Genomic DNA, 16,977 nt, shown 5'->3' on the forward strand with positions numbered 1-16,977 from the left:
CTGCTTCCTTGACTGTGTGTCACAATTTCTGTAAAGATCAGGTTCTTTTGCTGAATTGGGAACGTCTTCACTGGGATGAATCCATTGTTTCCCTGCTGAGTTCGGTGGTTTCAGTTTGTAGCCTGCTAAAAAGTAGGAAGTTCTGCTTAAAAAAACCGCAATAAACAAAACCCCCTCGTTCTGCAATCTCTGAGCAGGAGTGAGCATGGCACAGATTTCCCTCCAAGCCAGCAAGGGGCCTCTGGAGGTGCCAAAAGGAGCAGGGAGCACATTGCCACAGCCTGGCAGGGGAGGCTGTGCCCATTCTTCGATTACCTGAGCTACCTTGGGTAAATATTTGCCTGCAAGTCAAGGGAAGACAGAACTGAAAAAGGATGCTTTGTACACAGGAGCTTGACAGGCACAGAGTGGTCACGGGGAAAAGGCACAGAAAATCACCAGGTGGACATTTCTCTGGATTCCCAAGTCAAAACTGCTGCTGGTGCAGTGGCTGAAATCTGTATTTTATCCACACTCTAGCCATACTTTATCTACACTTTATCTACCCTCTATCTGCACTTTATCTACTCTCTATCTACACTTTATCTACCCTCTATCTACACTTTATCTACCTTCTATCTACCCCGTCTTTACCCTCTATCTGCCCCATAGCTACCCATATCTACCCTCTCTCCACCTGCTGTCAGGTAGCACACCCAAAGCTCTATCTCACCTCTCAGCCTGCTGGATGAGCACACTCACTGTCAGGTGTAGTTGTAGCTGAACTTGGAGATTTTGGAAGAAAAGAAGAGAAATTTTGCTCCATTGTGAGAAATGGACTTGTAAAAGATTTTTTCAAACTTGATTGAAAGTTTGCATGGTTTTGTATATCTGTATATAAATACTGAGACAAAGTGTACTAAGAGGACTGTAGAACAGAGATGGCATTGGGGAGAGAGAGATTAAACTAGATTACATCTCTTATATCTCACCCTTCTACGAGACTGATAATAGAATTAAATCTTTTAAAACACCTCTCAGTTACCCCATCTTTATAAAACTAAAAATCTTCCAGCACTCCATGTCTTTGCCTGAGGTAAACAACACTCCAAAACTCACTTTACAAAGCACGTTTGGTGACTCAGAAAAAACCCAAACTAACGCAGATTTGTAGAAGGAGTTCCTTTTATTACTCACACTGTTTGTCAGCTTTAATATTACCCTGCTAAAGTTTTGGAAACTGAAGCCTTGCAGATGCACAGGGCACACATACAGGCAGACATGCACATGTGGCATGCACACTAACAATTATCAGGTAATATCTTAGCTAGAAATGGGACTGTGACTTTAATGATATTTTCTCCTCTGTATGTTAAGTCAATGACCTATTTAAATATGTTGGCAGCAATTTATATGCCTTGTGACTTTATATTCCACAAAGAAATACTGTGTTTTATTTACATTAAAAAGACATACAATGTAAAACTTCACCTTTGTTAAAAATCACTTTATCCTAAGTATTTAAATTATTTCACACTTTCAAAAGGCACAATTATGTATCTAATGAGAACTTCCATTCAGTGGTACACATAATACAAGAAGAGAAAAAAATGTTTGAGACATCAATGATAATATTTTAAATATGTTGGCATAGGAAAGTAGATGTCTTTTTTCTTCACTAAACTGACAGTTCAGTTCTGAAACTTTATTTTGAAAAGATTTAAAAAGGATTTGTGTCTTTAGAAATAAAAAATATAACAGGCATATCTAAAAAATATAGAAGAGAAAACCTGATTGTTACTACTAATGAAATAGCTGATGACAAAATAGTAGTCTTTTTGATTTTGATCACAAAAAATAAACTGGTAGTGACAGGATATGATGGATAGATTTGACATCCTGGCAAATCACTGTCATTGATTCAATTATTCTAATTCAGAATAAAAGCTGTATACAGTATGTGTTTATGCTACAGTGGAGTTTTTTAAGTGATTGACATTCATCATATTAGTTAGACAGTTTTAAAAGCTATGTCTTTGTTTTACACGGTGTTGTCAAGAAAAAAATAAAGTAGAACCTGAATTGCAGAGGGAAAGAAAAAAAAAAAAGCAAACCACTTTCCCAAGTCTTGGTTTTTCAAACCCATCAAAATATGTTACCATTATTGCATCCTATTAACACGTTCTTTGAAGACTCAATTTCACTCCAGCCATGTAATACACTATTATAAAGACTAAATTTTGAAACTGTAATGCAATCTTACAGCTGGGTGGCTTAGAAGTTCTACAGAGAAGAAGATATTACCTTTCAAAATGGAAGTCAGCCTCAGAAGAAAGAATGCAAACCACTTTAATTCCCAGGTCAGCTTTGCTTCCCTGTTCCTTTGTTTGATGAGAGAGACACAGGGATACGTGCACAAGAGTTAGGAGTTCACAAATTGTGTATCTGAGGGTACAAAAGGCTGAATTACTTGTGTATTCTGCCCTGCTTTAGACCAGCTCGCTGTGATATCCTTCCCCCAGCTCCAATGCACTCTTCTGGTTTCCCAGCATTAATGTAGCTGTCGGTTTGAATTTCCATCTTGAATTATGTCTGTTGACATAATTTCATAGTGCTGACTTCAATTGTTCAGGATTACTGTTTTGAACTACATAAGGAAATCAATTCTTTCCTCTCTGGTTAGGAAATTCCGTCAAGTGCATTTTAGTGCATGTAGTAAGCCATAAGGCAAAGTAATTATCTATAATATATTCTGATTTAAACACCCCCCATCCTCAATTACTGGCCTATTAGAATAAAAGCTATCTTATATATTATAAATTTGTTATTACATATTTAATAAAATGAGGTAGGGATTTCCTGAAATTTAAGAATGGTGTTTCAATTACAGAAATGAATGTTTTTTAAAATGTGCAGTTTTGCTGTTTGAATAACACATGACAACGAATTGCTTAGTTCCATTCCTTTATTTCAATAAACCCATCATTCATACAAAATATTATATGCAAGTATATAAAAAAATCTTTTGGGAAAAACATCCCTTTATTTTTAATGTAAAAAAAAAAAAAAAAAAAAAGAAAGGGTAATTGCAATTTTTTTGTATTTTAAGTAAAGGAACAAAATACTACCTGTTTCCAATGGAGCAGAACAATGGCAGGACTCAACATAACAGAAAAGCAAAACCCAAGCAAGACTAAATTTAGTACAAAGAAAGAGAACAGACACAAAAAAAAAAAAAAGAAGAAAAAAAGAAAAAAAAGAAGGCATCATACGACAACACGTATTTTTAAAGACTGCTGGGTCAAATCATTAAGAAAAATATTTATATAAGTCATTAACACTCCTAATGAGAGTGTCAGCTGAATGAGAGTGAAGCTGCTAAGCAGAAATCACTAGAAGTCCAGGTGCTTCTTGCCGATGGCCATGGCGCCACATCCTGAGCTCAGCAGTTTGGCGGATCCTGCCAGATCCTGTTTGCTCGCGCGGCTCACTGTGTCTGACAAGTCTGGAGGCAAATGCAGCCGCTGTGGCAGGAGGTTTTCAGGAGGGGAGAGAGAGGGAGAGAGAGAAAAACATGGAGAAAAAAAGAGATGAATTTGTTTTGCACGGCGCATTTCGAAATGCTGTCTTCTCCCTGACTGATCCGTGTTTACTCACACAAATAAAGCACTTCCCTGGCACTCTTCTGGAGAGAAAAAGACTTACCTACCATAATATTCTTCTCATGTTCCAAATACTTATATTTTGAAAACCTCAACACAACAGGAATGATATAAAGAATTCTTATTTGACATATTAAAGGCACAATGTTTTAAATTTTGTGACTGCTTTCTTGACTGTGCATCACAATTTCTATAAAGATCAGGTTCGTGTTTTCAATATATTGGATTCTATAAATTGGAACAGATTTTTTCCTTATGAAAATTTTCTAAACAAAATACAAATTTTGTATAATTTTTTGTATAAAATATAAATTTTGTATTAAATAGGCACTTGTATCTACAGGCATTTTCCCTTTAAAAACCAGTGTTTCCTCTGCACGTCAACCTCTACATCCAATTACTTGATTTCTATAGCACTACAGTGTAAGGCAAGTTTTATTTTAAATATGCACACGCGGTGACAAGAGTCTGAAAATAAATCAGATGATGGTCAAAAGATGCAGAGGGCTCACCCTGGCTGCACATTATTCTGCTACATGTTTCCTCCTCAAATTCTACTGATGATGGCTAATAAAACCAAGCAGTGACAGTAGCTGCATTTGTAGAAGGCAATCATACATGTTAATCAAAGCCTGCCCTCCCCAGTGAGTCGTAGGAACATTAAATGCAGTTTACAGAAGGGGAAACAGAGACAGAGGTTACATGGCTGCCCACAAGCACAAGGTCCTTGCACAATAAACCTTATTTTTCAACTATGACAAAAATATTTCCACCCTCCCTCTGAGGGAGACATATAAAAGACATGACATTACCATTTAGCTTTTGTAAAGTAAGGTGAAAATTAATGTAAAACTGAGGCTTTACTTGCTTAATGACTGGCTTGCTTTTGGACCCAAGCTGGCTCTGATGAGACAGTTGAGCATCTTCTGCACAGTGCAATAATTTATGAAACTGGTACCATGGAAGGAGCACATTTCTTGAAAGATTTAGTAGGCAAAGGCTAACCTGGGTGGTTCCTTTAAAATGCACACACTTCTGAAGGGAACAGGAGAACAGCAGTGGCTGCAAAACTGAATTAGGAGGCTCTGTGAGCTATCCTTATTCTCAGCTTTTGCTACAATTTGCTTTTATCACACCTAAACACACCTTCCCTTTCCTCAATACTTTTGCAACTTCTGCACCATAAGAATTCAATTAAAAAGCATAGGAAATCTTTGAATTTTCAGTGAGCTGCCTGCAGAATTCTTGCTGGCTCTGAGGCTGTGCAGCTGGGTGTAACTTGAGAGATGCTCCCAAAGGCTTCCCAGCACTGGCCACTCCTGGCTGTGGGCAGCACTGGCAGAAGAACTGTGCTGTTATTTTCTCCAAGGCAAGGAAATGCATAAAGTAATGCAGAGGAGCAGGAAAGCCTGTGTCCAGGGTGAGATGCCAGTGCTGGATTAGCAAAGAGGTGTGTATTTATTGACAGCATTTTGCCTGTGAAGCACAACCCACACACCTGTCCTGTATTTGCGGGGTTCCCAGGCAAGGGAAGGAATGATGAATCTGACTCCATGTTCTTAGAAGGCTAATTTATTATTTTATGATGCTATATGACATTAATAAACTAAACTATACTAAAGAATACAGAAAGGATACTTACAGAAGGCTAAAAAGATAATAATGAAACTCATGACTCTCTCCAGAGTCTGACACAGCTTGGCACTGATTGGTCATTAAGTCAAAACAACCCACATTAAACCAATGAAACAATCACCTGTTGGATAAACAAGGTCCAAACACATTCAAAAGCAGCAAAACACAAGAGAAGCAAATGAGAGAATATCGTTTGTCTTTTTCTCGGAGGCTTCTCAGCTTCCCAGGAGAAGAATCCTGGGCAAGGGGATTTTTCCAGAAAATATGATTCTGACACAGCTGTAAACACCTCACCGTGAGTGCAGCTCTGAATTTCAGCTGCATTAAACCAGTGCTGTGGCAGAGAATCCTTCACCCACTGCTCTGCCCTTACTCCAGGGCAGGCTAAGCCTGGCTCTGGCTGTGGCTGTGGCTCAGGATGCCTCATTTCTGCCTCAACACATCACACACAGGGCACGAGCCTTTCTCCTCTGGCTGCTGAGCAAAAGGTCTGCGGGGAAGAGTCAAGGTACGACCTGGCTGGTGTGGGAGGGATATAAGCACTGAAAAGCAGAGAAGGAGAAGCTGGGAAGTACAGGGGAGCACGTGGCAGATCCCTCAATCACATTTTCTTTCTGAAAAAGTGCACAGTACTTTGCTGTGGGCATGGGGATGTGGGAGGTGGAGAGACAAGTGAATGAATCCAACCTTCTCCCGCTCCCTGCTGGCATCCCTGTGATGAGGAGCAAACAGAACCAAGACCCAGCAAACTCATCTCACTCAGAGATTAAATATCCCTGACTAAATATCACAGACAGGAAACCACTGCAAACCCTGCCACACCGCCCTGGGCTTCAAAGTGTGGTCAGAAAACAAACAAACAAAAAAAAAATCTTTCATGTCAATGCTGTGCTCATTTGCTAATATTTTTTACAGAATAAATATATCATTTTAGAATATATATTTTAAATATGAGTAAATATATATTTTAGAATATATACTACTATAATAGTATATATATATTATAAATATACTTAAAAATACAGACTACTATAATAATGTATATATATAACAGTATTATAATATATATTTATATATTATTATATATTTATATATAATATATACTTTTAGAATATATACCACTATAATAGTATATATAGATATACTTTACAAATATATACTACTCTAATAGTGTATATATATAACATTATTATCATATATGTGAAAGATATAATAATAGCTATAATATATAAAATAGATAATAATATATATTATTATATATTTATATATAATATATATCCTTTTAGAATACATACTACTATAATAGTACATATATATATATAAATAGACTTCTAAAATATATACTACTATAATACTGTCTATTTACACACCACCCTGGACTGTAAACTGTGGTCAGAAAACAAAAAGCATCTTTTATGTCAACGCTGTGTTCATTTGCTAATATTTATTCTAAAATAAACATATTATTTTAGAATATATACTGCTATATTTTAAATATAAATAAAGATGTACTTTTAGAATATATAGTAGTATATAATAGTATATATTCTATAGTAGTATATATAAAAATATATATATTTTTAGAATATATACTACTATAATACTGTCTATTTCAGAAAATAGAAGAATGTCTAAAAATTTGCAAAGACTTAGATGGGAAGGGTAAAAAATTCAAGATCCTTAGACTGGATGTTGGAAAGTGAGTTAGGCTTTTACAGATGTATTTGTTTTGATAGAGAATTTCATTATACAGGCCTTCTACTCTCCTTCCCCATCTTCCTCAGTGACGAGGATGCACAGTGCTCATTTAGTGACTGGCCATTCCTTTAGTGACTGGCTAGCCAGTATTTTATTTTCTTGTTACTGTTTACTCTGAGCTTTTCTGACATATTTATTGTACACTATTCAAACCTTGCTCTGAAGACAGAATGGCTTTTCAATAGCACATGTCAGTATATAGCACTTGAATGCTTCACAAATACCAACTGTGTTATTTCCCTAATATTCTTGGGAGAGAAGGCAGCAAAGTTACCTCCATTTCAGAGGCAGGGAATTGAGGCACATAAAACACACAGCAAAAGGTGTCTCCTCATCTCAGACACAGAATCTCAGGCAGTTAGGACTTGCTTTTCCAGAATGCTCAGCATTTTACAGAATTTCACGTGTGCAAATGCTAACTTCATTTGCATCTGGGTGCTTAGAATTTCTTCAAGAATCCCCAAGTCAGGCACTTAGAAAGCAAGAGACACAAAATAGAAGTATTGAAACAAAAATGCTGTTTTGAAGCAACACGACCACACAGAAGTTCTGTGGCATTGGCAGAGACACACACCATACCTTCCATGTTTTAATTATGAGACCATTCCTCCTGCAAGCCTTTCCTCTACAATCCGTCCCTCTACAATCCCAACTTTCAAACATTATAAAAAAATTGCTGGTTCTCCAGAAAACATTTCACTGCACATACCACATTCATCCTTAGACCAGACCTATTCTGAACAACAAACCACACCAGAGTCCTTTGAAAACAGCTGAGTATTATCCTGCCATTAAGATCAGAATCACTGGACACACACATGTTCCTTGTGAAAAAAAACCTGCACGGATATTTCAAAATATCATTCCTTACATCTTCTGTGTGGACAAGTTTTATGTGTGGAGAAATTTTCTGTGTGGAGTTTTTTTTTTGTGTGTGTGCCCATATACAGAGCTGAAAATAATGCTAATAAATATATTAACACCATTTAAAAATATTCTGAATGTTAAGCCATTAACAAAGAGGAAATTCATGGCATGGCACTATACAGACATATACAGGTTAAGGAACTGGCCTTTAATTTTGGTACCAATAGGGACATTTTGGTCACTTGAGCTAAGGCAGTAAGTGATGGTATGAACAGGCTGTGATCCTCCTGGAACACCAGCACCACATTTTCACAGATATTTGCTGACCACAGAGAAACAATCACATTTAAAGTCCCAGTTAAACACAAAATGTTATCTGGAGGATAGACTTCTCTGCTATTCCTAAGGTTCTGTCCTCCATCCCTTTCTAGCTCTCTCTCTCTGATCAGCCTGGTAAGAATCAGGATGATTTTGCTCACATTGGCAACCCCAATCCTTACCCAGGCCTTCCATCCCACAGCTGCTTTTCATGCCAAAAATGTCCCTTCTCTGGCAATCTGCAGTCCCCAGGCTCATCTTTCTGCACCCAAGCTCTTCATTCCTGCCCCTGGCATTCCTGCATTTCTCCTGCCTCTGTTTCCACCCCTGCTCCTGTTCCTAAATCCTCGGTTCAAACTCAGCACCAGGCTCCCCTTCCTTGCCTTCCTTGTGCTCACAAACACCAACTGTGTTATTTCCCTAATATTATTGTGAGAGGAGGCAGCAAAGCTACCTCCATTTCAGAGGCAGGGAATTGAGGCACATAAAACACGCGGCAAAAGGTATCTGCCAATTTCAGACACAGAATCTCAGGCAGTTAGGACTTGCTTTTCCAGAATGTTTAACAATCCCCTAGTTTGTTCTCCTTCTCCTCACCTTTTCTGGATGTGTCCTCCTTCCCCTTGTTGACATTGCTTCCCATTCCTGCTTCCTGCCCCTCTCCCCAGCCCACACAGTGGACACATGGCTCCCCTGCTCCTAAAAGCAGGTAAACACCTGGAGAAGAGTCAGTTTTTATGCACTGAGTGTGCCAAACAGGTGGGTTTTCACAGGACAGCAAAAACCCATCCACAGCACAAATGCTAGACATAAAATTAGTTTAAATAATTTAACTTTCTCACTAAAATAGTCCAGAACTACAAAACTTTCTGTAGCCGAGAGCAGGCTGGCAGGGCAACCGTATTTTAATGCAAAATGGCCATAATGTGGCAAAAGTAAATGTGCAAGTGAAAATAGGACCCTATAACCACCCTCCTTGGGATAACATAGAAATATGTCAGTGGAAAGTAAAGTTTATCAGTGAAATGGTAGGGTATCTATCAGTTTATCAAAGGAAAGTAAAGTTTATCAGTGAAATACTAAGGTATTTATCAAGGGAAAGTAAAGTTCATCAATGAAATACTAGGGTATTTATCCGTTTATCAAAGTGTGGGAAAGTATCAGTTTATCAAAGGAAAGTAAAGTTTAAGGGAAAGTAAAGTTCATCAATGAAATACTAGGGTATTTATCAGTGTTTATCAAAGGAAAGTTTATCAGTGAAATACTAGGGTATTTATCAGTGTTTATCAAAGGAAAGTAAAGTTTATCAGTGAAATACTAAGGTATTTATCAGTTTATCAAGGGAAAGTAAAGTTCATCAGTGAAATACTAGGGTATTTATCAGTTTATCAAAGGAAAGTAAAGTTTATCAATGAAATGCTATGGTATTTATCAGTTTATCAAAGGAAGGTAAAGTTTATCAGTGAAACAGTAGGGAATGCTGGAATAAACTTCCTTTGTGCAAAGGTAATTGTGTATCTGCATCATTGCAGTGTGTTTAATTACATGTTCACACAATCTTTTCACCCACAGAGGCTGTCAGGAAGGTTTAAACTCGGGATCTACAGAATCAGACTGTAGATTTTCATTCAGTGGCTGAAGAAAAAGGAAAAGATGGAGCAGGGCAGAGCTGGGAAGGGGCTTGGTGGGAGTTTGGAGCTGTTTTGGGCACTCAGGAAGGCTTTGCAGGGTAGGAACAATCCCACTGAAGCCAGCTAAGCACACAGCTTTAGGGCATGCATTACCAAAGGAAAACAGTTTAGACAAAACTTATTACATACTTTGTGTCTGCTCCTCCCTCTGCCTGAAGAAAACTTCTAATTACTTTATTTGTACTCAGCTGGGGAAAAAAAAAAAACCCAGGCAGAAGTGGAAGATGAGATGATGGAAAAGGACAGCCCGGAAGGAACACAGAGCAATCAGTGAGTCCAGTCCCAGCACAGAGGAGCAAACACTCACTCATGGTTTTTGGGATGCAAAGATCCACATCATGGCTTTTCCAGGAACTTCTAGTGGGCTGCTACTTTTGGTTTATGCATTAAATAAATATTATTTATTTTAAAACAATTATTTAAATTATTATTTATTTATTAAAGAAATATGTATTAAATAATAGTTATGTAACTAATTTAAAGAATTCATTTAATTAAAAAATTGTATTTTAAATATTATTTATGAAAGAATATATATTTTTTATTTATTTAAAAAAATCCTGCTATACAAAAATACTAGCAAGTGCTTTTGCCAGTGTCTCTTACTTTATCAAGGAGATTGTTTTAGAGAGGGCTACAAAAATCACATATTCTGTAAAATGCTTTAAGCAATGAAGAATACAACAATTTTTTAGCAGCATTGTGATAAGCAGATAAATGTGTATTGGCAGAAATCTAAACCCCAAGTAATTCTGAATATTACTTCAAAATCATTATATATTGTCATATCTATTTTAAGTGTCATACTGCAGCAAAACCCCCCCCAAACATAATGAGTGTTGCAAAATCACTGAATCTCATTAAAAATGAGGTGATAGTTTGTCCTTCATTTCATTCATATTAATTTCACTGAAGCCAACCTTGTGACTCTGTTAACAGTTACACGAAGAGCTTTAACAGCTGGGCCCAAACCTCCCAAAAAACTTTACAATTAATTTATTTGGATCTTCGACCAAAAAAAAAGAAAAAGAAAAAAGAAGCTTATTAGTCTAGTATGGCTGCAGCCCTGCCTTGGGGCAGGGAGATGGGTTAATGACCTCTCCAGATCCCTTCTACTTCCATTTGCTTCCAATCCATGAAGACTGAAGTCACCAAAGCTGAAGGGATTTGGTTCAGGGGGAAGAGGGGGGTGGGGAGAAGAATTTTAGGAATGCTGGGAAAATGAAAGATGCAGACTCTTAGTTGGGGAGCTTTATGTCCTACTTGCTTCTCTTTGAAGCAGAACTCTCCCCATCCCAAAAAGCCCCCACAAGACACATGCTTTGCATGATGTTTCCCCCTTCATGTCTATTTATTATCATCTAACTTTTAATTACCAGTAGTAATTTCTACCTTTGGGCTTAACGTAAACACAAAGATGTGCAGGTACAAGACTAAATTTCTTTTACAGAGAAAGGTTTTTCTCAAATATTTGACATAGAGGTTACTACAAGTTTTGGTTTCTTCTCTTGCTAAGCTCACAAGTTGAGGGGCACCAGATACCTGTATTCTGATGAAATTAATTCTCTTTTATGGGACATGTGGTCTACTGGAGTGACATATCACTTATATTGACATAACTTCGTAATTACTCACATACCAAAACATTGTAATCAAAGTATACAAGAATTTTATTCCTGCCACACAGTAACAAAACTTCTGAGTTAATATAAATTCACTTCTCAATGACTGAACAATAAGCACTTGGCCACTGGAGACATTAACAGCTCTCTCAGCAAGGAACAGAAGAGTCATTCCAACTGGCCTAGGCCTGTGTCAGGCAGAAATCATGTGGCTGCTGTCAAATTTGGCTCACAAATAATGATGGGGTCTCACAAACGACAACATTTATCTTGTGGAGAGAATGGAGCCAAACTATTCTCTCACGGCTGCATTTCAGTCCCAAACTCTTCTTAACCCATTCACTATGAATATTTTAGGTTCGTGTTACATTTTGCTCAGTATTTTAACAAATTCAGGAGATAAAACAGTTGGTAATTATTTTTCTGTACAATGGACATGAGCTCAGCTTCTCCTTGTCCTGCTGTATTCATTGGCACTACACCATTTTCAGATCACAGGAAATAGGTATGTTTTCTACACTGGTCCTAAAGAACAAAAGACTTGACTTTTAAAAAGAGCATTCTAAAATTTTCTACATTTCAGCTAACTGTGATGGATTTATGAGAAACTACAACCATATCCACTCATGTTAAAATGATTACATCTACCATAGGCAAGTCCTATATATATTTTTTTTAAAAAACCATCATGGTGTTAACTATTGCTAACACCAGGTGTTGAGAGAAGGCTTCCAGTAAGAATAACTGAGAAATAAACTTCTACCTGTATAAGTCTGTCTGCTGAAGGACAGGTAATACCACTGAGAATATTTGAACACAATTCTAAAGATCTTATTTTCCACCACTTAGAGAATGTAAAATAAAACCAGGGCAGTTCTCACTTTCACCTCATCTACAGAACAGTGATGTTTTATTGTGGGTTTCCAATAGCACAAACAGATTATTTAAACAGCATTTTTAAGGACACGTGGCAAAATTAAAAACCATTAACAAACCTACTTCCTTTAATGATAGATTTTGCAAAAATCCATGTAACATTTCAGAACACTGAGCTTTCCAGTGTGTCTGCCTTACAGAAGGGGTATGATAACATCCAGGAGAATTAAATTCAAACTCTGCTGATTTGTTTGGATGTGCCACATGGTACAGTTTCTGTTTTATGACCAGAAATCTGATTCCTGAGTCTGAATTTAAAGCTTGGTTTTATAATGCTGGCTGTCATTCAGAGATACCTGCTTGTACCAGTACACCTCAATTCTGTGCAAGTTTGTGTGAAAATGCATCCCTGGGGTATTGTGGGAGGCTGAAGAAGTTCCAGTTCCAGACTGAGTAGAGATGGGGGGTTCATGGATGGACAGCTCCAGTCATTATTTTCAATGTCAGGAAAGGAAAGTACAGACAATTGTCCAACAAACCCATTCCAAAGAAAAATTCCAACACGTGGATTTGTTATATGTGAAGAGGCTCATGTAGAAGATAAAAATACAGACCCTTTACCTTCTAGCTGAAGTCTCTAGATAATGAAAAAGCTCCCTGTCTTATAAAAAGGGCTGGATCCATCAGTAATGGTTATAGGCTGCCCAAGGACTGCAGGTGTTCAACCTCTTGTCTGATCCAAAATTCAGAGAAACCCAGGTTGTGGTAATCTCACAAGCAGAACTGGACTAAATAATGGTTATAGGCTGCCCAAGGACTGCAGGTGTTCAACCTCTTGTCTGAATCTTACCAGATTGTGGTAATCTCACAAGCAGCACTGGACTAAAGTCTTACACAGCACACTATTAATAATACTGATACAGCTTTTAGCAGGCACAAATGGGAAGAATGTCTCTGTCTTTAAGAGTTTATGGTCTGAATACACAAAATGGGTAAAAAGGAAAACAACAAAACATCAAGGCAGAAGGAAAAATGTCATGATATAAAAATACAGCATTAATGCTTTATTAAAGGGTTTTTTCCTTCTAACTGGAAAAGTAATGTTCAGAAAGGTGAGTGAAAGAGAACAGCCATAAGGAAAGGAATTAAGTGACAAAGGGCTGAAGAAAAGATGGAGTGATGAAAGGGAAAGATGGAGGCCAGGAGTAAATATAATCTAGTTCTATAATCTATAATATAATCTAGGCATGATGTTGAGACTATATTGTTGAGATTGGAATATATTGTCTAAATCCTGAAAGGAAATACTGTTCTAAATTCAAGCAGTAGCTCATGAGTCTGATGTTATCTATGTCCAAAGCAAGGGCATTTCTGCTCTTTTTGCTGAAGATCTCCTCCCTGAGCTTACGTAAGAGCAGCATGGGCCCCGTGATGCAAGCCTGGGTAATTCCAGGGCTCTCAGGACAGCCCGGGTGGATGCTGATGTTCATGTCACATTCTCTTCCCTGATGGATTCATTCAACCTAATTGCAGCTGTCTACAAGTCAGCCACTCAGCCTAAGCCACATTTTAAATCAGGGTGGGACGAATCCTCCTTGCAAGTGCTTGGCCATATCTGCTGATTGTTCAGGAAACCCGAGTGACTCCCTTATAACAGCTCAAGGGGAGGAATTCAGCCCTACAACTCCGTGAAGCTTCTCACTGAATCAGTGCCTGCAGTGTGTCTGCTCCTTCTCTGAATGGCATTGCAGCACGCCACGGAGCACAGATTTCCTATCACACCACAGATGGTTCACTGGAAATGTTCCAAAGCTGCTGGTGATGCCCACGATGCTCTACAACAACTTGAGTCTCTCTGCTGGGAAGCTTGAGGAGTGTTGTGTGTACAAACAAAAGCTGTGGATGTGGGGAGGAGGGAGAAACGGCATTCAGAGCAGAAGCATCTGTTCCAGGATTACAGTGTTACTGTCACCCTTGAAAATTTCAGCTAAATGGAAAACCTCAACAAATATTTGAGTTTGCATCCAAAACTATCTAAAGTTCACTGTAATTTGCCAGGCTTCTGTCTCAACTCCTGTCACGTTTCAGAAAACTCATTAACACCCTCCTTTAAAAGCCATTACTGAGGGTGTGCAACAGCACTGAATAACTGATCAAATGTATTCTGCCTCTTGATGAAATCATCCAGTCCACAGAAACTCTTCACAGAAAGGTTCTGCTCCAGGACAGCTAACCCACACTGGCAAGTCTCCATCCCAAGAGCATTCCAACTCAAAAAGTAAATGTTAGCTGGGGAGGGGTGTGGGGGGTTTATTGTTTTACAGCAGGAACAGCCCTGTGCTGCGTATTTACTTTTTAAAATCAGCTGGAATTAGAAATCTCTTTCCCTTGCTGGGCAGCTCAGCAGGGCTGGGGAGCATTTGTGGGCGTTCAGACCTGGAGCACAGGCAGCCCACGGGGAGGATTCCCTGCCCTGCTCCACAGCCCTGCTCCCTCCTCCGGACACGAGGGCTTGCTCCTCAGCTTGGTGCAGGAACATATTGCACGACCAGAACACAACAATTATCACATTTGTAAAGCTTCAGGGACAGGAACAATTTAATAGCTTTTTGAAGCAGGCTCATTTTCTGGATCCTCTTATCCTTATTTTTTTTTTTAATTTTTTTTTTTTATTTTGCTTTTCACGCATGGACAAGCTCTTCTTTGCTACAGGTATTTTTTTGGGTCTGCTTTGCAGGATTGTTATGTGTGGAGGAACACAAATTATTCAATCACTTTAAAACTGAGAGAGAAGTGAGGAAGGGCTGTGTAAGTGCACACTACTGCTACTAAGCTCTGTTCTAAAAGCAAGTATCATTTAGATAGATAAATGTATTGCTGGTTTACAAAACTCTGCACATTTACAAACAGATAACCGGTTTATTTTTGCAGCTTTTCATAAGTTAAAAACTTCAGCTCTCTAGTGGCAAATGCCACGGGGAGACACTTCATGCTAAGGCAAAAAGCAGGCCAGAAGAGGAAAAAAAAAAAGGTATTTCTGCTATCATGAAACTGCCACTGAATCCTGTTCAGTTCCTGTAACTCCCAAGTAAGGATGCAGACATTACATAATTCATATTCTAATTCTATCTCTGCAGCACTAATCCCCCGTGACTCACTTTAAAACTCCAGGTAACAAAGCCTTTTGTAGTGTTACTTCCAAATAACCTTTGGACTTCAGAAACCCCTGAAGTGTAATTTAATCTCTGTCATATTGGCTCAACCCATTTTTGCTATGAAAACTCATATTCTTATTCAGTGATTGATATTACCTATTAAAAGGAGATAAAAATTTCAAGCAGTCATTCTGCCCACCCTTTGGAAAACTCATGCTTTTAAGGAACTTTAAACACAGAATGAGAAGGGGAAAGGTTAAAAGACAGGTCACACTAATTTCTTTTTAAACAACTCTGTTTCAGACAGTAGGTCTCAGCGTGGATGAAAACAAATATATTAAATATGAATGACAGAAACTGGTATCACATTAAATGCAAGACTTCTGTGATTAATTTTGATTAAAATAAACATTGTTATTTGTCGGAAAGCTAGGGAGAGGGCTGAACATTTGAAAAGATTCCTACATCAAAAATGTGTTTTGTAAAGAAACTATATGTCAAATTACAGCTATTTGCTTTCAGCTTTCAGTTATTTCGTTTTGTACTTTTCATGTGTCAGTATTTTTTTCATTTCAGTTCTTTATTCTGTACTACAAGTAAGTCTCTTTAGAGCAATAAGATCTTTAAAATCCCTTTAGTGTTTAGAAATGTCAACAATTCAGTAGATTATACTTGATGAATAGGCCAGATAGAAAAAAACCTGCCTCTAGTTTTTATCTCAAGTGAAGTAAGGTGCTTTGAAGAGCCCTTGATTTGAGATTTAGAAGCCTGCCACTATTCAGCCAGACACTCTTGAGAGCTGTTAAGTCCTGACCCATAGCATGAAAACAGGTTGCAGGGAGGGAAGAAACACCAGTGAGAAATATATTTCGTGCTCCCTGTGTAATTATTTCTTCTAAATACCATTTAAACATTTCTTCCCATAAATAAGTAAAAACCTAAGAGACAAGGCAACCTTATCAGACCATCTTATTTGAGTATTTTGAATGCAGCTGGAACTTGCCAGGGGGAACAGCTACAGCACTGGAAAAAGATGAGGCTCTAAAGGAAAAAAAGAAAATCTAAATGGTTCTTTCCATTTGAATAGACTACACTGACATACTAAAGCTTCATATTTTTGACAAGAGACACAGAAAACAAAGAGGTTTTCACTTTAAAATATGCAGTGGAAGCACAGGAGTGGTTTGGTTTGCTATAACTACAGAAAAATATTTTTTTCATCCTTCGCTATTACTTCCACAGTCTAAAACCAATCTCAATACCAGACTACAATGAACTCATTCAGCATCACAAAGCAATCAGTTTAAGATATCTGCACAGCAATAATAATAATATCAGATGAAAAGTAATGCAAACTGTAAGTCACCCCTTTTGGAGGAATATCTGCTCTTAACAGAATATTGTGCTTGTGCAC

The 16,977-nt window shown here is 37.9% G+C and overlaps 1 protein-coding gene across 1 annotated transcript in view; it reads right to left on the reverse strand.

Annotated features, from left to right (window-relative positions):
• Positions 1-2,953: 2,953 nt before the first annotated feature.
• Positions 2,954-16,977, reverse strand: part of ELP4 (elongator acetyltransferase complex subunit 4) — a 135,551-nt gene continuing 121,527 nt past the window's right edge. The window contains exon 10 of the mRNA XM_041423284.1: positions 2,954-3,503. Within this exon, the coding sequence (XP_041279218.1) occupies positions 3,372-3,503 (132 nt within the window). The 3' untranslated portion in view covers positions 2,954-3,371. The remainder of the gene's footprint in view (positions 3,504-16,977) is intronic.

This window comes from Onychostruthus taczanowskii, unplaced genomic scaffold (genome assembly GCF_017590055.1).
Source record: "Onychostruthus taczanowskii isolate IOZ18803 unplaced genomic scaffold, ASM1759005v1 scaffold76, whole genome shotgun sequence".
Lineage (NCBI taxonomy): Eukaryota > Metazoa > Chordata > Aves > Passeriformes > Passeridae > Onychostruthus > Onychostruthus taczanowskii.